Source organism: Puma concolor, chromosome A2 (genome assembly GCF_028749965.1).
Source record: "Puma concolor isolate L17-30 chromosome A2, mPumCon1.1.hap2, whole genome shotgun sequence".
In the NCBI taxonomy this organism is placed as follows: domain Eukaryota; kingdom Metazoa; phylum Chordata; class Mammalia; order Carnivora; family Felidae; genus Puma; species Puma concolor.
In genome coordinates, this window is record NC_141668.1 from 87,773,847 (window position 1) to 87,792,499 (window position 18,653).

The 18,653-nt window shown below is 39.3% G+C and overlaps 1 protein-coding gene across 11 annotated transcripts in view; it reads left to right on the forward strand.

The window, feature by feature from the left end:
* The window catches only part of MAGI2 (membrane associated guanylate kinase, WW and PDZ domain containing 2), a 1,355,992-nt gene that overhangs the window by 1,208,052 nt on the left and 129,287 nt on the right, over positions 1-18,653 (forward strand). For all 11 annotated transcript variants that reach the window (XM_086696830.1, XM_086696832.1, XM_086696831.1 and 8 more), the window contains one exon: positions 16,821-17,006. In XM_086696830.1, coding sequence (XP_086552956.1) covers positions 16,821-17,006 — 186 coding nt within the window. The remainder of the gene's footprint in view (positions 1-16,820; positions 17,007-18,653) is intronic.

Here is an 18,653-nt window from a genome sequence, read left to right on the forward strand (position 1 = left end):
GAAGCATCTATTAACTAAAATGGAAAGACTATTATAAAGATTTCACTCTCTTAGCACTAACAGATTTAAAGATCATTTAATTGTAAGAGTAAGTCCACAGAGAAACACCATCATTCTTATTTATTTTCAAATAGAGGAGCAATGCAACCTATCAAAGAATCTGTGAGTGCTCGCAGTGCATTTTTTTAAATACCAGGCCATTTTTCTTATCGTTTGAATGGAGCTCATAAATCATGAGTTTTCCCCTCCAGGAAATCATTTTTCAGGAGAGTTTTTATTATTGTGTCCAAAGACTCTCCAGGCAGCAGCAGAAAGTGTATGTGTGGATGTCTTCTTACCTTCAGCTTTTTGGTTGTCTTAAAAGCTGGCAAAACAGGGGCGCCTGGGTGGCGCAGTCGGTTAAGCGTCCGACTTCAGCCAGGTCACGATCTCGCGGTCCGTGAGTTCGAGCCCCGCGTCAGGCTCTGGGCTGATGGCTCAGAGCCTGGAGCCTGTTTCCGATTCTGTGTCTCCCTCTCTCTCTGCCCCTCCCCCGTTCATGCTCTGTCTCTCTCTGTCCCAAAAATAAATAAACGTTGAAAAAAAAAAAAAAAAAAAAAAGCTGGCAAAACAGTAGCTGTTTCTTCAGGGCTTATATCCTGCAGTTCCTTGTTAGTGCAGGTAGATTGTAACTACGAAGAGAGCCCAGACCTCAGGGACAGGATCACCCTCTACCAGTGCAAAATGTCTATCACTCTCCATGGAGTTTAAATGAATTCCAAGCCTGCAGGTCACTTTTGCAGAAGGCACTTTCTCTTTATAATCTATTCAGGGCCCCACTGAATTAAATTCTCTGTAATTTTAATTTTTCTTCTTTTTTCCAACACTCAACCACATGAGAAAAGCTGGTTTCGTATACACAATTGTGTTAAAACATGTTGTTAAGTGAACACAGTATTGTTATTTATCACCATTTTTCAGCTATGTTGAAAGAGTGTTGTAAAGGGATATTTCTCCCATTTGGTCTTGGATGAGTAGCAATTTTTTTTGATCCCCTCCTTTCACCAAGGGCTCAGGGAGTACCTGTACCCAGACTAATTTCTGTCACACCAAATCCTGGTAAATACTTTTTTTTTTTGTTCATTTCACTGCCATTTTGCTTTATAAGATGGGTTTGTTCCCAACCAAACTATTGCCAATATTTCGCTTGGAATCACTTCTAGAGATTAATTAGTCAGCCTCTTCTGGGTGATGATCACTAGGCATTCCAAAGGTGTACAGTGTTAAAGAAAACTTACTAAATAGTGGGGCCTGCTATTGCCATTTTAATTTTCCAGTTTTATCTCTTCCAGATCTTATTTCTGTAGGGTTTGTTTCACAAACATGCCCAGATGTTGGGCACCCAATGAACCCATCTGCTTTCAGGGGTGAAGTGTCCAAAACCTTCTGTTAAGAGGCCGTTCATCATAAAGATGTATATATATGGATTTGTCATGAAAGGAGGGTCTTTCAGAAATCAAGGAAGAGCACATCATTTAAAAGATGGGCCCTTATGGTTCTCTGACACAGAACAATTGAGATAACATGAAATAGAAGAATATTCCGACTTAGAATTCTTCATTCAAATGTGTTACAGACTTGCTAGATGAACAGCAAGATGAAAAATGCTCATATTCCTGTAGATACTTGATGAAATTAAAACACAATAAAACCTGGTTGCTAAGTGTCTTAGTCTGTTCAGGCTTTTATAGCAGAACACCATAGACTGGTGGCTTATAAACAACAGAAATTTATTTCTCATAGTTCTTGAGGCTGGAAGTTTAGTATCATGATACCAGCAGATCCAGTATCTGGTGAAGACCAGCTTCGTGGATCATAAGCAGTCATCTTCTTCCTGTGATCCCACATGGCAGAAGGGGGGCAAGGGAGCTCTCTGGGGTCCCTTTTATAAGGGTACTAATACCATTCATGAGGACTTGATCTTCATGACCTGATCACCTCCCAAGGCCCCACCTCCAAATACCATCTCTTCGGGGATTAAGTTGCAACATATAAATTTGAGGAGAACACAAATATCCAGTCTATAGCAGCACATTGGCCACTGATACTGATGCTCCCTCATGCTAAGTGGACAACAGAAGATTAACAGTATATAAGATCACAAGAGGGGCGCCTGGGTGGCGCAGTCGGTTAAGTGTCCGACTTCAGCCAGGTCACGATCTCACGGTCCGTGAGTTCGAGCCCCGCGTCAGGCTCTGGGCTGATGGCTCGGAGCCTGGAGCCTGTTTCCGATTCTGTGTCTCCCTCTCTCTCTGCCCCTCCCCCGTTCATGCTCTGTCTCTGTCTGTCCCATAAATAAATAAAAACGTTGAAAAAAAAAATTAAAAAAAAAAAAATAAGATCACAAGATTTAAAGCATGCCCCCAGGTACCTAAGTTTGTGTCTTAGCTGAAATTAAGCATGACTGCATTTCCACTCTTGAGAGACTAAGGTGAGCTGTTACCCAAAAATGCTTTCCATATGCAAAACTTAGTTACATCAGGCCCTCTGGCCCACCACTGCTAATGCCTTAGTTGAGGTTCTAGATTAGATTGTGCAGTAGAACTTTCTTGGATGATGGCAATGTTCTATGCTGCACTACACAGTACTGCAGCCACCAGCCTCATGTGGCTATGGAGCACTTGAAATAAGGTTAGTGTGGCTCAGGAATTAAATTTTTAATTGCCTTTTCCATTCCATTCATTTAAATAGTCCCATGCAGCTAGTAGCCACACATTGGACTGCACATCAAACACTGCAGTAATGCACTGGAGCATTGTAGTGGCCTGTAGGTGCCCTCCCTGCCACTAGCCTTCTTGACACCCTCCTACCCACCCTCCACACAGCTACCATAGCATTCTGTCTAAAATGACTAGTCTGATGATATCACTTACCTTTCCTGATCCATTGATGGCTTCTCATGTGGCTGTAAAATAAATTCCAAACCCTCAGCATAACCAATAAGTCCTTTCGCAGTCTGTCCCTTCCTTCCTCTGTTGGGTCTCACTGTTTGTGCTCATTGGCATGCCCATATCCCCCAGTACAGACCCTGCTAATCCACCAGCCCAATGCCTTTGCCAGGTCACATCACCTAGGACTGTGGTGCCCACCTGGAAAAGTCCGATTCATCTTTAAAATGCAGACTAGACAGTGTTTCTTTCTGAAGGCTTCCTAGGCAGCACCCCCCCAATCTCCCCTTGCTACCTCCTATGTCCCTCCTACTTATTTGAGAGCAGTTCTTTTTTACTTACATTTATTCATTTCCATCCAAAACCTTCTCTTCACCTCCCCCCTGCTTTTTCACTCTTTCCCCCATTTTTTAAAAAGTTTATTTATTTAGGGGCACCTGGGTGGCTCGGTTGGTTAACTGTCTGACTTCGGCTCAGGTGATGATCTCTCCGTTTGTGGGTTCGGGCCCCGCATCTGGCTCTGCGCTGCCATCTAAGAGCCTGGAGCCTGCTTCAGATTCGGTGTCTCTCTTTCTCTGTCCTTCCACCACTTGTGCTCTCTCTATCAAAAAAGCAAATAAATAAACATTAAAATTTTTTTAAAAGTTTATTTATTTATTTTGAGAGAGAGAGAGCACAAGCAGGGAGAGAGAGGGAGAGAGAGAATCCCAAGCAGCCAGCACAGAGCCCTGTGCGGGGATGGAACTCATAAACTGTGAGATCATGACCTGAGCCAGAATTGAGAGTCGGATGCTTAACCTGGCTGAGCCACCCCAGCACCCTACTCTTTCTCCCATTTTTAAGGTTTAGTCAGATATAGTTAATTTTACCCCTTTTAGGCTATAATCTGTGAGTTTTAGCAAATGTGTTTAGTTATATTCCGCCACAGTGAAGTCAACCCCTCCATCCACTCCCAGCCCTGGCAACCACATACTTGTTTTCTGTTCTAGTTTTGCCTTTTCCCATATAAATGGAATCATGCCCTAGGTAGCTTTTTGAGTCTGGCTTCCCCAACTCAGCATGATACAGTTTATATTCATCCATGTTGCTTCATGCCTCCACATTGGTTACTGGAAAAAAAATATTCCTTTGTGTAGATGTACCATAGTTTGTTTACCCATTCCCCTGTTGAAAGATATTCAGATTGTTTATTGTTTGGTGATTATGAATAAAACAGCTATGAAACTTTTCACTTAGGTTTTTGTGTGAGAATAGTTTTCATTTCATTTGAGTAAGCACGGAAAAGTGGGCTTGCTGGTTCATGTGGTTTCCGACGTGGCTGTACCATTTTGTATTCCCCTCTATGAGGGTTCCAGATGGTCTACGTCCTGTGTGAGTGCTTATTTTCAGGCTTTCTCGTTGTTGTTGTTGTTTCCATTTTAGCCATTCCAGTAGGTGTCTGGTGATGTCTCATTTCGGTTTGCATTTGCATTACTTCCCTAAGGACTAATGATGTTGCAGGGCTTTTCATGTGTTTTTGTGCTTTCCTTATATCTTCTTCAGTGATGTGTTTTTCCACTCTTGGTCTCTTCCCTCTAGCGTGTAATTGGTATTTCACTGTGGACAACAAAATACATTTTCAGGCTCTTTAGCCTTCCATTTTTCATTTCTCACTCATTTCTCATGTTAGAGTAATAAAACTCATTTTATGATGATGATCTCAGGTGAAATTAATTATGGAGACATATGTCTGCTTGGTAAAACCAAAAACACATACAGTCACTATGCTTTAGATAGCAAGGGATGAGAGAAAATGCATGTAAGCAGAAATCTGAATGAAGTTAAGGTCTACAGTATTTGGATAAGAAAGAGAAGGCTAAGAAAGAAAGACTATGAGTGACAGTTCCTTTGCAAATAAGGAAACTCTGGCATGATTTATTTGGCCACTCACAGGTCACACTGAAGTTGCTTGCAAAATATATATATGATCAAGATCTTCTAGCTCCGGAGCACTTTGCTTGAGGGCCTTTTCATATTTAGTTTTATCCAGTCATGCAAAATTGCATTATTTCAAGTTAAAACATGATATACCCTGTTAGTGGAACTTTGGCTTCTGTGGGAAACTGAAGACCCAATAAATATTCATGTAATCTTCTGGATAACATATTGAAAAGGACAGCTGGCTCAGGAGGGATCATTTGCCTGGGTTAGTATCTGTTTCCGTTTACATTAAGAAAATATTGCAAGAAGTTATTATCTACCAGAGGGCTTAGGGGAATACAATGAAAAGCTGATACTGTACCTGATTGCTTTTGACATTTACCTATTGTAACAGGGAAACCGTGTGAAGATAGCCAAGTGACTTTTTACAAAACACAATTTCAGAAGCTATAAAAGGAAAAAGGAGATGGCAGAGATAGAATACACTGCATCTGTAAAAATGAGAAACATGACTTGTCAGCAACACCTGCTTGTAACTATAACCATTTCTACTGGGCCTGCTGAGAAATCACTGAAAGCCAAGTACACTAATGGGTGTGAAGTCTCAAAAGGCAGTCAAAAAATACAGAGGAAAAAAAATGTGGTTTTATGGAACACTTTTAACCCAATACCTGGGGCTGACGAAATGTAATTTTATGACATTTTCTGAACTCTTGAAAAGAAAAGTTGCAGGTTTGTTTCTTTTGTTTGTTTGGTTGTTTTTGTTTGTTTGTTTGTTTCTGTATTTTTATCTGTCAGGGATACAGGAGACAGCAGGACTTTTAAAGTTTGGTCACATAAATTGTTGACATTTTTTATTTTCCAAATAGATTCCAAATCTCTATCTGGTATACTGAAATACTGATGGCAACAACTGGTTTAAATTTACAAAAGATATTTCCAGTTTCTAATTAATGGTGGTAAAATTGTAACATGCTTATCTCCTCCCATTTCTTAGACACAAATAAAATGGGAGTAAATGACCAAGAATGCAACAAACATGAGTGGGGAAGATATTCTACAGATAAAAAAGTGGCAACACATTTTGCAGGAGAGAGGAAACTGAAAAACAGAAATGGACAGCAGATATTATTTCTTTAGAAATTCAGAGCAGCTCAAAACTTAAAAAGCTTGGGATAGAGGGGTGTCGAAGTAGCTCATTCAATTAAGTGTCTGCTCTCAGTTTCAGCTTAGGTCATGATCTCGTGGTTTCAGGAGTTTGAGCCCTGCATTGGGCTCTGTGCTGGCAGCGCAGAGCCTGCTTGGGATTCTCTGTGTCTCTCTTTCAGTGCCCCTCCTTTCATGCTGTCTCTGTCTCTCTCAAAATAAATAAACAAACTTAAAAAAAAAAAAAAAGCTTGGAACAGAATGGAACACAACAACTGTGAATTCCAGATATGAAATGCTCATTTTTAAGATGGAAAAACAAACAAGCAAACCAAGAATAATGAAAGAATACTAGAAGAAATGGAGATAATTGAGGGCACAAAAGAAAGTTTCAAAAATGTCTCACTTACATACATAGATATTAAAACCTCGTGATTTTTTATTTTATAGTAAAAGTGGAATGTTATAAAAAAAGAATACTATGATTAAAGAAAGAATTATTAGAAATTGAAAACATCATAACTGAAATTAAAAATTCGGTAGAATGATTGATGGGCGCCTGGGTGGCTCGGTTGGTTAAGCATCTGACTTCAGCTCAGCTCATGATGTCACAGTTCATGAATTCGAGCTCTGCGTCGGGCTCTGTGCTGACAGATCAGAGCCTGGAGCCTGCTTCGGATTCTGTGTCTCCCTCTCTCTCTCTGCCCCTCACTCACTCATCCTCTCTCTCTCTCTCTCTCTCAAAAAATAAACATTAAAAAAATTTTTTTAATCCAATAGAAGGATTGAAAGGAAAAGTAAAGGAAATCACACAAGTAAGATAAAAAGAAAGAGAAAGTATGAGAGGAGTGATAACTGACAGATCAATCTGGGAAACCAATAGACAGCCGATAAGAGGTCCAGAAAGAGAGACCAAAGGAACAGAATGGAAGTTATCAAAAAAAAAAAAAAAAAAAAAAAGACTACAATGGAAGCTCCCAACCCCAAAACTAAAAGAAACAAGTCTCCAGACTGAAAAGAACCACAGCATGATGCATTGATGTGGACTTTAGAACCCAAAAATCACCGGGACAATCGTAAACATTTCCAAAAAGAAAAGGTGAAATAAATAGATCACATAAAGGAAACAAAAAATCCTAATGGATTCAGACTTCTCAGTAGCAACACTGGATACTAGAAAACAGTGGAGTAATGCCTGTAATTCTGAAGAAAAATGATTTTTTTCAATCTTTAATTTCATAACAATCTAGAATTTTAGTTAGAATCCAATCAATTGAGAAGGCAAAAATGAAGACATTTTCAAACATTAAATATTGAAAAATTATTTTTCGCCCATGCATGTTTACTTAGGAAGATACTGTAGGATATCTTCTAGCAAAATGAGAGAGTGAGTCAAAAAAGGTGTCCCAGGGTTTATGGAACCGCGCATCCCATATTGGAGCACAACAGGAAAACCCCGAGTGTCACTGAGCATCAGAACTTGAGACAAACTTACCTACCTATGGGAAGGAGGTCCCTCGACCCCGGGCTCAACTGAACAGATGACTTGGGCAGCTTTGGGGGGATAATGAGGAAAGAGAAAGGGTATTGCAGAAGTGGGGGCAGGGGGAATGACACAGTCAGAAACTTGATTCAGGGTGGGAGGGGAGGCAAACTGTACAAGAAAAGAAATGAAATCCCAGTACACTACGGTGAGCAATAGTTACATGGTGAGACTATCAGCAATGATAACTGGTTTAACTGAAACTAATGATAAAACTGTACGTGGATAAGGAGAGGAGGTGGGCCACTGGATAAGAAGGCCAAATCCTCTAGCATTATAGGAAGTCAATAGATATGACTCCAGTTGACAAATTAAGAAATAGCCATGTAAGAATATAATTTAGAAGTGTGAAGAAGAAACACCGTTTGCCTTTGGATCACAGAACTGGAGAGGATGTTGGAGGATTAGGGCAGGAGACTGTGGTTTTTCATTATAAGCATTTAGATTGTCCTTTATTTTGTTTTAATTTATGCATGTATTATTTAAATTGTTTTAATTATAAGAGATCTCCAACCATTAGAAGACAATTATTCTGATTATTTTGTCCCTTTTACATCATGATATGAGTTTTGACATTTTTATATGATTTTCTCATTTTATAGAATAATCCAGCATTTTCTGGTAATGACTTGATAAAGCCTCCACAATTAAATCGTAAATAAAAGGAACCTCTTATTCAGGAACTAAATTTGTCATAAAGACAGCGAGTAACCCTTTGACAGGGAGAGTTGCTTGTTTGGGATGGGAGTGTTATACTGACTCTCAACCCTGTGACCGTTTTTATAAAGGAGTAAAACAACTTGTTTTTATGCTTTGCAGGAAATGAAACCCTTTATCATATTTTAATATTAGTAACTCTCTAAACTTTTTCATTATTACTATATCAGGTTGTTGTTTGGTTATTTGTAAGAAAAACTTGCTAAAAGCTATCCAGTTTTACTCACTAAAATTATTCAAGTTGAGCCACACAGAAGATCCCTGTCTACTCCTTGACTAGAGACTCCTGGGTTGTTGATTTTACTGAGTGGTGGAATGTGTTTCTTTGTCAGGGTTTTGGGGGGCCAGGAAGGGGCTTACACAAAAATGCTGAATAGGGTTGGTATTTGACTTAGGGGATCAAATTTTTTTATAGCAACTTTCAGACCAAAACAGATCAAAAAGAAAATCCTAGCTACCTAGAAATTAGCAAAGTAAAAAGTGAGCTTTTAAGATAGTCCATAAAATGGAAGGTACCTCAACAGAAGATTAAGGTTTAAATATCTAAAAGTGGAACTCTTTTTCCATTCTGTTCAGCTCCTCATTCCCGCACATGCTTACCCTCCTAGCCAATGATAGATTTGGGGATCTTAACCATTCTGAAGTTTCTTTGGTTCCTGTCATTCTAATGTCTAGACATTTTGCCAGATTATGAGGGAAACAAATCATATCAAAAACACAAATTCCTTGAAATATGGTGGTGTTTATTAAAGTCTATTTAAAGACAGATAAAGAACATTTGCTCTGTAGATGACTCAATAATGAGTGACTAATTATATAAAGATAATTTCCACAACAGAACTGAGGTAATACTTTAGGGTTCTTGCATCAAAATGTGAAGAATTAAGGATCTTCAGTATAATTAACATAAATTCTCTGGACTACTTCTTCTAGTGATATGTATGGGGATAAGAAATGCAGCCACATGAAAAAGGGGTTATTTTTGCTCCTACCCTACCACCCACCTTTGTGATAATTTTCCTGGATAGCTATAACATATTTTCAGTTACATCTTCCAGGGCAGACATTAAAACAATGGACTGATATGGTTGTATCTACATAAGATCAACTACATAATTTTCAGGGCCCAGTGCAAAATGAAAATGTGGAGTCCTCATTCAAGCATTATTAAGAATGTCAAGATGGTGGGGTGTCTGGGTGGCTCAGTCAGTTAAGCATCGGACTCTTGATTTCAGCTCAGGTCATGATTTCGTGGTTAGTAAGATGGAGTCCCAGGTCGGGCTCTGCACTGACAGCGTGGAGCCTGCTTGGAATGGTCTTTCTCCCTCGCTCTCTGCCCTTCTCCTATCCTCTCTCTCTCTCTCTCTTTCTCAAAATAAATAAATAAACCTAAAAAAAAAAAAGAATGTCAAAATGATGACAATAGATGTTAAACTAAACACAAGGCCCTTTTGAGCATGGAACCTGTGTGACTGCACAGGTTATACAACCATGAAACAGTCCTGTACTATAAGCCCACCAAATCTTTGCAAACAAAAAACCATTTTAACCCAGCCTCATGTTCTGGGATGGAACAGTCAAGTTATAGCTAATTACAGTTCTTAATAAAATGAGGTTTCTTTAGATTACCAATTCACTCTCAGTACTTGGCTATGAGATTTTAATTGGTGCAAAATAAAAGCATACAGGGTAAAATATAGCTAACAATTGTTTCTTTCTATCCAGGCATATAGTTAAATACTTTCTGTATGGTGCTTTCTGCCCTTGGAAACATGAGTTTGGCTGGACTTCCCAGTTGCCATTGATGGGCTCCTCTTCCCATTCTCCCATCTGACCGTCTGCTTATTACCAACTATAGGGTAACTCAACCGTTCAACCACAAGACAATGACTAATGGTGCTGAGAGGGGGAAAGTGCACCTTTGGAATATGCAATCCTTAAAACACCAGCTGCTCGATTTTGGGTCTTGTAACTCAGTTGGCTATGAATGTCAGGGAAGACCTTTTCATTTTTGGAAAGCAAATTCCACAGACTTTTAGAGGAAAACGAGTCATGCTGTTTTTTCTTAATTTTTCTGCAAATTTTTTAAAAATACCAAACACATGTTTTTGCCACATTTCCACTCCCTGATGACCAAGAAAAACTCTTTCGAAGGACACTGTCACACTCCAGGAAGGAACAACATTGAGCTAAATGGATTTGTTACAGTAGAACATGCTTATCCAGGACTTCTAGGAAGGAGATACGGAAAATCAGCAATTAATACTAAGCCTGGATTTCTAAAGGCAGGAAAACAGAATTCTTCACTGTGGGTTAAAGTGATAGGAATGCTCTGAGACAATTACTTTTCTGTTGTTCCTATGTGTTCAGGGTCCATCTAGAGGATCTGAGTAAAGTTATTGCATCAGGGATCTCAGTGAGGGAAACAAGAATTTTGAAGGCAGGAGGGACCCCAACTTCAAAACATCTCTCTTTGCTTCTTCCTCCATGGATTTGATAGGTCCCTGTGTACCACCATGACTTTTTCACCAAGGGAGCTGCCATTTAGCCTAGGACACTGTGTGCCCACTTCCCCAGAATGAACTTCCTTTTTCCTTATCACTCTCTGAGTCCGCACCTGAACCCAATGATTCACCCCTCCTCTGTACCCTTGTTGAGGGTACCCTTGCTACCTTTACCATGGAGTTGCCAATTTGTGTTATAAGTATTTGTATATGAATCTCCCCAACTTGGCTGTGAGTTTCTTAAGGCCAGATAGCATGCATTGTTTCATTACTATCTCTCACACTGTGTCGAGCACTGGAGCTGTTAGTAAGATGATACTATGCAGAAATGTGTTGTTGATGGAGTAGCTGATCCCCCTGCTCTAACCCACAATTCTGAAACTAGACAGTAAATCATTGTCATAGATTGTTTTAAGTTTTTTTAATGTATATTTATTTTTGAGAGACAGAGACAGAGCATGAGCAAGGGAGGGACAGAAAGAGAGGGAGACACAGAATCCAAAGCAGACTTCAGGCTCTGAGCTGCCAGCACAGACAGAGGGCTCAAACACATGAATCCTGAGATCATGACCTGAGCCAAAGTCAGCCACTTAACCGACTGAGCTACCCAAGTGCCCCTGTCACAGATTATTTTAAGAAAAGAAACTGTAATCATCCAACTGAACACACACACACACACACACACACACACACACACACACTTCTTTCCATATCAGTTCACAGATTTTAAATCCAAACTAACTTTCCTTACCTCCTTAAACTAATGGCATATTGTTTAACCTTCACAGATTAATGGAATTGTGAGCTAATGAGAGTTTATGTTATTGATTGCCTTTGAAGTATTTACCATTGTCACACTCATTTCAGAAACTTCTTGCTTATAAATTTGACATGTTTGATGCAGAATCCACTTTCCCTATCTAATGCTTTCCTCCGCTTCCATATACAATTCCACTTTGTGGATCTATTAACAAGAAGATAATTAAATGTAAATATGAGTCACGAGTTTTCCTTTTCTGAAATAAAACACATAAAAAACAACAAGGAAACATGGGGAAAAAAAGTGAAGGGAGAGGGAACTACTACCCCTTCCCTCAGGTGCAGCTGAGAATTTCAGGAAGAATCCATCACCAGAAATTTCAGGAAGATTCTATTGCCAAAGCAAAAAAAAAAAGTCATCCAGGCAACTGTGTCATCTTCTTTATGGGAATGAACCTAAGGTAGAACTCAAGAAGAGTTCATTGGTTAACCAATGACTGAAGGAGCCTGGATAGACCACACAAAGCTCCCTGAAGAGAACCAAACAGCAAAAAGGGAGGAGGACCATTGCCTCCTGTAGTAGTGGGGGCCAAAGACCCAAAGAATCCAGGCCTTTAGAACAAATTTAGGATCCAGTCCAACTGTGTCTGAATAGCCCTACTGAAACAAGGATGCTGTGCTTGGGCAGGCATCAAAGGGTTAATTCATGTACAGGAAAATATAAAATTGAAAATACTAAATTTTATAATATAAAATATGAATATATAGTGGTGTTTTCCCCACAAAGAAATAAAGGGGAAAAATATGGGTTTCTTTTTCCATAGCTTATGTGATTTGAAGTTAAAGGGAAATTTCTAAGTAGTGATATATTGTCTCCTTCCCAAATGTTAGCATGTTCAAAGCCTCATGACATATTGCAACTTTTCCAAATATCTGTGTATCCTAAGCACACTGTGTCAAGAAGACTGGTCCAAAGACTTGATTTATGCTGCTGCCTGACAGATGATGTCTGGAAGGCATGCTGTCTAAATGGACTGTGCTCCAGCAGTTACCTTAGTCATCAATTCCCAGAGAATTAACGAGTACCATTCATCCCAATAATAGAAACCAAGGTCATGGCCTCTTCCATGCTCTGTAATTCCATTAGCAATGCACAGAAAGCACTTAGGTCATTAGTTCTGCAGACTTCCTAACTGAGCAAATGGAACTGCATCTTGTTTTCAGGGAGAATCCTCTCTGAGCCCACCTCTTGTCAGTGAGTTGTTACACATCAACATTCAATGTACTTACATGTGTAGGGAAATTGCTGGTGAAGAAAAAGTGAAGCTGTGTTCAGCTGCCAAGAGTTTCAAGCACTGTTTTTATTAAAGCACATGCCAATAGAAACAATTTTAACAAAACTATGTCAGATGCTTCCAGTTATGGGCACACCTTTTTAAATTGTGTACTCACTCCCATTTTATGTAAGCCACTCAGTCATTCTGTGTGGCTACCATAGAATTTATTTCAGTTTTAATTATTTCATTTTAGTTTTTATTATTTTAGTTTAGTTGTTATTCTGTCTGCCACAGTAAAGTGAAAATGGCCTTGAAACTAAGAGTTATCATCATAAGCAAATAAATCTGTTTACAATGAAACTTTCATCTCAAAATCTCAAGCAGCATGCTTTCCTAAGCTGTTCCTAAGCTGAGCCATTCCCTCAGTTCTCATAATTCAAATTGCTTCCAACCTGGCACATATCAAAAAAAGGAGGGAGTAACCCTAAGGTTTGAAGCCACAGGCATAGGTTTGAATCCTGGCTTTGACATTTCTTTGTTTTCTTAACAATAAACTAAACATGATTATTATACTTTTACAGCTACTTCACACTGCTGCTGTCAGGATTTAAAATAAGCGCTTAGCCCAGTGCCTGGAAATTAACAAATGATAACTTATTGTTTTGTTTTTATTGTTATTGAGCTCATAAAAGTGTGTGGGTGTGTGTGTGTGTGTGTGTGTGTGTGTGTGTGTGTGTGTGAAATCTATGTTTTGAAACATTTGGAGCTTTATGCCCAGGAGATTCTAAATGATGCACGGTAATGGAGGAGAGTATAGGCATGAATAATTCAAAGCAGCAAATCATCCAAATACCAGCTGTATGTGTTTTAAAGTGTATTTTTAAATTTCATTTGAAATGTATTTCTAATACCCAAAGAAATGACTTCAAATAAAGGAATGACACCATGATGTGAAGTCCCAACCAAAAGGGATCTGAGGAGCTGTCCAATTTTCCTCTCCCTTCCTCTCCTTCCCCTTGCCTTCCTTCCTCCCCTTTCCTCTCCCTTCTTCCTCATGTCCTGCCTGTCAAAAGACAGCTGCCACAAAGAACCAGCTTCAAGCAGAGTTTCTGCCTTCCACTCTCCCCTGGATGAGGGCCACTGGCGAAGTGTTTGTGACTGCCTGATTAGAGGCAAGCTGCACTCACCAAATAAAAGTACCAGGTGCCCATGAAACAAGTGCTTGGGTGGAGGAAAGGAACCACAAAGTCAAGAGATACAGTGTAGCGCCGTGGTTAAGAGCAAAGCCTCTGGAATCCAGCAGACTGGGATTCTAAATCTTGCTTGGACTTTCTGAGTTGGGCAATCGCTAATGACTTTGTAGCTGGGTTTCTTCCACTCTAAACATGTAATGGTAATTCTATCCAGTATCTCACATGATTTCTTAAGGATTAAATTATATATATCTTAATGTAGTTGTAATTGTGTGTGTTTAAGGCTCAATGCGGATAATGAGGACATCTGTATTATACTAATTTCCCTTTAAATAATAAAGTCTTACTTATGAGTTGGCATTTTCCTACACAGACATACAACATCTTTTTTGTAAAACCAGAGAAAAACAAACAGGGTGTTTGGCCTCATCTAGCATCTGTATAATCCCCGAAACACATTTCTTTTTCCCAAGTGAAGCTGTTTTCCAGTGTTGATACTTAGGAGATACTGTTGTGTCATAATCAAAACATTTCTTCAGTTTTAACAGTAATACAGGTTTACCCCATGTAGGAAGAATTCAAGCTGGTACCTATATACAAGCACACGTGCATATCAATAGTGATATCAGAAACATTAAAAAGATAATAGTAATAAAGAGAATGAAAGAAAAGTTAATAGTTATAGATCCGTTCTTACACCAGGCACTGTTCTAGTCACTTCACATGTGCCAATGCATTTGTTTCTCAGAGCCATCCTGTGAAGTCAGGGATATTATTATCCCAATTTTACTATTGAAAAACAAACTCAGAGAGGTCAGGTAACTTTCCAAGGATCACATGATGGATAGCAATAGACACATTGGAAACCAGGGAGACCGTGTCATGTATGGACTGTTCAAGGACAGTATTGAACATGAAAGGGGGCAAAAACAGGAACAAATGTTCACTCTAATTATGGTAGAAGACCAAAGAATTTGCAATGCCTTCTTTTTTTAAATAACTAAATGAATGAGTTCTTATTACATTTCTGCTTAATAAGTACATTGTCCTGAGAGTCTAAGATGATCTTTAGTATGCTTTAAGTAAGATGTTCTTAATTAAAGCCATTAGTGCCTGTAAATAAAAACTCAACATGAGTTGTACTTCAGAAACATCGGCTCAGCCAGTATTTTCATATGCTATCTATAACCTGTCACAATGGAAATATGATCAAGGCTCTGGTTCATTAACTCACTGATTGTCCTTCCTTACGTGGTTATTAGCTGATGTTCTGCCTTTCACTGTAACACATACATAAGATTGAGAGTTCAAGGAACGGACACTCCTGAAGCAAAACAAATGGTGGAGTGTCTCTGCCTCCTTACACAGATAAATCAGTACCTGACTTCCATGAGGAAAGAAACAACACAGAGTAATTGACAGGTGATTTCCTGGCTGGGGTTCCCTACCTACAAAGGTGAAAGGAAAAAGAACAGGTTTCTAGATTCTAACCTCCTTGGGGAAGGAAGGGGTGTGCCAGTGGTATCTGACCCCAGAAATAGTTATCCTGGTAGGCACTCAAACACTTACATTGAATAGAAGTCAACCTGCTAAAAAATCTTTATCCTCATGCACCTGGCTCTCCATACATACATACATACATACATACATACATACATAAGCTTTCATTGTTTTAAAGAGACATATGCCATATTTGATCAATTCTAATACACGTTTTCATAATTTAAATATCTAAAAAATTATACAGCATCTTACAGTCAATGGAGTGTCATTGTTTAATTGGCAGAGTTTCTTTCCTTCTTTCTTTCTTTCTTTCTTTCTTTCTTTCTTTCTTTCTTTCTTTCCTTCTTTCTTATGATACCTAAAACAGAAGTTTGTCATAATGGCATCTTAGATTTGATGCAATATATTATGCATCACTTAATAAATTATCAGCACCACTTATAAATTAAATCAGAAAGAAGAGGTAAGATTTGAAACCTGCATCAACCTTGAAACCGAAGATTAGTGGATGATAGGAAGTTGAGCATAGCTTCTTCACCTGCTGCGACAGCCCATGTTAATATAGATTTCTCTCCTTCCCTGATCTCTTCTCTCAGTAAAATAGACAAGGGTAGAAATTGAATTCTTGACATTTATTGTATCCTTCTGAAACTGTATTATTATCTCTACAGTATGGTCTCACAATAATGTATGGTGTGGTTCTCAAAATTTTGTGTGTATTAGAATGTCTTGAGGAGCTTCTTAAAAATTTGTGATTCTCAAAAAAAAAAAAAAATTGTGATTCTCACCTGCTCCTGGACATTTTGATGCACAAGGTCAGGTTAAGGCCCAAAGAGCTGTATTTTTAATCCTAGAGTGATTATGATACACCAGAATTTGAGGACCCCTGGTCCATGTGTTTGGAATTGGTCTGTCATTGCACAGAACTTGAATTTAGAAATTCTGATCTCAGTGGAATGCACAGGACCACACTTAATAGGCATGATTATGTTTTCAAAAGGCAAATTTACTGATGGAAAAAAGAATTCTGACATCGCATTTTTTTCTGTGGGGCTGGACTCAAAGATAGAACAGTGCTGGGGTGGGGGGCCTAGGGGCCTCAGTTGGTGAAGCTTCCAACTTTGGCTCAGGTCACGATCTCACGATTGGTGAGTTCAAGCCCCACATCGGGCTCATCGCAGTAAGCTCCAAGCCCACTTCAGATCCTCTGTCTCCCTCCTCCTATCCCTCCCCCACTTGTGCTTTCTCAAAAATAAATAAAAATATTAAAAAAAAAAAAGAACAGTGCTGGGAACACTCCTGATATCTGATTCTGTTGGGGATTGTTTTAGCTGTGCCCCATAAAATCGGCCGCATCATCGATGGGAGTCCTGCAGACCGCTGTGCAAAACTGAAAGTGGGAGACCGGATCTTAGCAGTGAACGGCCAGTCCATCATCAACATGCCTCATGCAGACATTGTGAAGCTCATCAAGGATGCTGGTCTTAGTGTCACCCTCCGCATCATCCCTCAGGAGGGTGAGTGCCTGAGCCTGGCTGCCATCATAGTGGTGCCAGAGCGCCTGAGGTTGATTCCTATTTCTACTTTTGCAGAAATCCACTCTCTCTTGCAACCCATATCCTGTTTACTTAGTACCAGTTTCATTCAGAGATCAAGCTGTGTGACATTATAGATTAATAGTGTGAATCTCAAGACACTGGGTTATTCAATCATTCCCTGTGGTCTGGGGAGTACTGTTTTTATGCTTATATTAAACCAGAACCCATTCAACAGAGATTATAGAGTTACAAATCTGAAGCAGAAAAAAAAAAAGTGTATTCATGTTAACAGTTAAGCTCTGGAGGATTCTTCAAAGTCAGATTGATTTTGAAAAGCTTGAGGAAGTTTTGTGGTATAAAAAGAGCTCATTTAGAAAACGTTGCATCTGATAAGAATTTTAAAGTCCCACTTAATCTTTTGAATTTCTCTGTATAAGGACTCCCCCCTGAGGCTTGAAGAGTAGTGAGAGTTACAGCTTATTGCCATGCCTTGAGGGCCACAAGGATCTAAGAACCAGTTCACCATAAAGTCACCATTTCCAGACACTGGTTCATTACTGGTTTGTAGCTGCTGACTCATGAATGATGCTCGAGATTTCAGTCCCCAGAGCTCACCTGTGAGTGGATTGTAGAATACCACATGGAGAGTGATAGGTCTACTCACCTTGGTCCCCTCTGTTTTCCTCAGTCTCCTGATTCCGTCTTGGGGCTATCTGGCAAGCAGGCACTAAACAGTCACCTGACTTTCCATATAAAACAGTGGTTCTCAACTGAGGTGATTTTGTCCCCCTGGGGGATGTTCAGTAAGGTCTGACAACGTTTTTGACTGTCACAATTAGGATGGGAATGCTACCAGCATCTAGCGGGTAGAGGGCAAGGATACCGCCAGCCATCCAACAATGCACAGGACAGCCCCCCCCCCCCCCACAGCAAAGAATTGTCTTGCCCAAAATGTCAACAGTGCTGAAGATGAGAAACCCCGCAAGTGGAAAGAATTTTTCAAAATCTGGACTGCCAGACAAGAAAGGGGAAGAATGGCTTAATAAAGAATAGATCACCTCCCTTTTATCACCCAACCAAATAAAAAGAACAGAACAGAAAATGACTGCGGTGTTTTTAACCTGTTACTTGCAGACATCATTATGTGTAAAATATTCAAATGAACTCTAAGCAAGATTGCTCACTAAAAATCTGACTTGCTTTTCAGTTTTCCCCAGTCTGAAATATGTCTGTCTTATTTGTATTGCATCATATACAGATAATTTCAGTTGAGACAGTAATGCTATTACAGGAAAATCCAAGAAGCTGTGTTAACAAAGAACAATTTTATGAACATTCTTCTGTCCAATGTTCTTTTTCTTTCTGAAAAACCATGGAGTACAGGGGGTGATTGAGCAATAAAACCAACAAGGAACTAGAGAGAATATTATGAAAAGCATTTATTTCTATTATGGTTACTTCCTTGTCCAAACTTGGGAATACCGGTAGGATTTGTCTTTACAACCAAAAAGTAGCAGCTCAAATGTTTTCTCTCAGTGGGCAGCACTGGAAAAATAGAATATGTTTTAGAGCTTACTCCTCTGGATTATTTTTTCATTGTTTTAACAGGGTTTTTTTTTTATTGTA